This window comes from Austrofundulus limnaeus, unplaced genomic scaffold, assembly GCF_001266775.1.
Source record: "Austrofundulus limnaeus strain Quisiro unplaced genomic scaffold, Austrofundulus_limnaeus-1.0 Scaffold3056, whole genome shotgun sequence".
NCBI lineage: Eukaryota > Metazoa > Chordata > Actinopteri > Cyprinodontiformes > Rivulidae > Austrofundulus > Austrofundulus limnaeus.
In genome coordinates this window covers 11656-12505 of record NW_013955458.1, presented here as the reverse complement: position 1 = coordinate 12505, position 850 = coordinate 11656, and the positions used below count along the sequence as shown (strand labels likewise).

Below are 850 nucleotides of genomic sequence, written 5' to 3'. Positions count from 1 at the left end.
CGTTAAAGGCGTGCCAAAGGTAGACATTCTGGATGCGCTCAATCTAAACCCAAAATAAAGTAAATTACTTTCTCTCAAAATGTTCTATTTTAGAGTCAGTTTCCAAAGTAAGATTTTTTTTGGCTAAAGTATACTTACTTTCTCAATGCTGTATCGAGCCTTTTTGAGGAAACCACGGGCTACTGTATGGTACTCCCTTGAGTTACGCTGTAACTCTACCTTTTTAAAATGTTCTCCTTTCATAGGTTCCCAATATTGTGGCAGCTCCAAATCTAAAGCAGGAGTCAGGCAAAAATGTTATAACTGTGGCCCTGTGGTAAATATGAGGTTACATTACACGCAGCAGGATTTTAAGGGTTAATGGAAATCCTACATAGGTCAAACAGCCATGCATACAGATGAAAAGTAATTGTTTTTTGCTTTTGTATAAGTTTATTGATAACTATGACTTTTATTTTATTTCTGAAAATACTAATATAATAACTACTCTTTACCTATGACATTTTAGAAAAGTGTGTTTACCTTTAAGTCAGTAAATGTTAAAGCTATTTGGTTTGTATATAAATTGGCTAATAGCAATATTTTGTCAAGATGTTATAAAAGAGTGGATGTACTGAAAGTTGCGCTAATTTGGTCAGTTGATAGCTAATGATTGGCAGAACACATGTGCATGGGCGAGTGCTTGTGCTTTGTTTTTCTCGTTTATTCCCCAGGACATCCATGAGGAAAAGAGGGAGAAAAAAACAAGTGCAAGGGACTGATGCAGGTGCAGTAAGCCCGAGAAAGAAGGGACAGACCAGAGAGGAGGAGAAGTTCAGGGCAGACTACACTTGCTGCAAGGCCATAAGAG

General features: G+C 37.3%; 1 protein-coding gene across 1 annotated transcript in view; it reads right to left on the bottom strand.

Annotated features, from left to right (window-relative positions):
- Nucleotides 1-850, bottom strand: part of LOC106511669 (poly [ADP-ribose] polymerase 14) — a gene marked incomplete at both ends in the record, with an annotated part of 6675 nt that continues 5825 nt past the window's right edge. Inside the window, 2 exon segments of the mRNA XM_014000417.1 lie at nt 1-43; nt 139-272. Of these exon segments, the coding sequence (XP_013855871.1) occupies nt 1-43; nt 139-272 (177 nt within the window).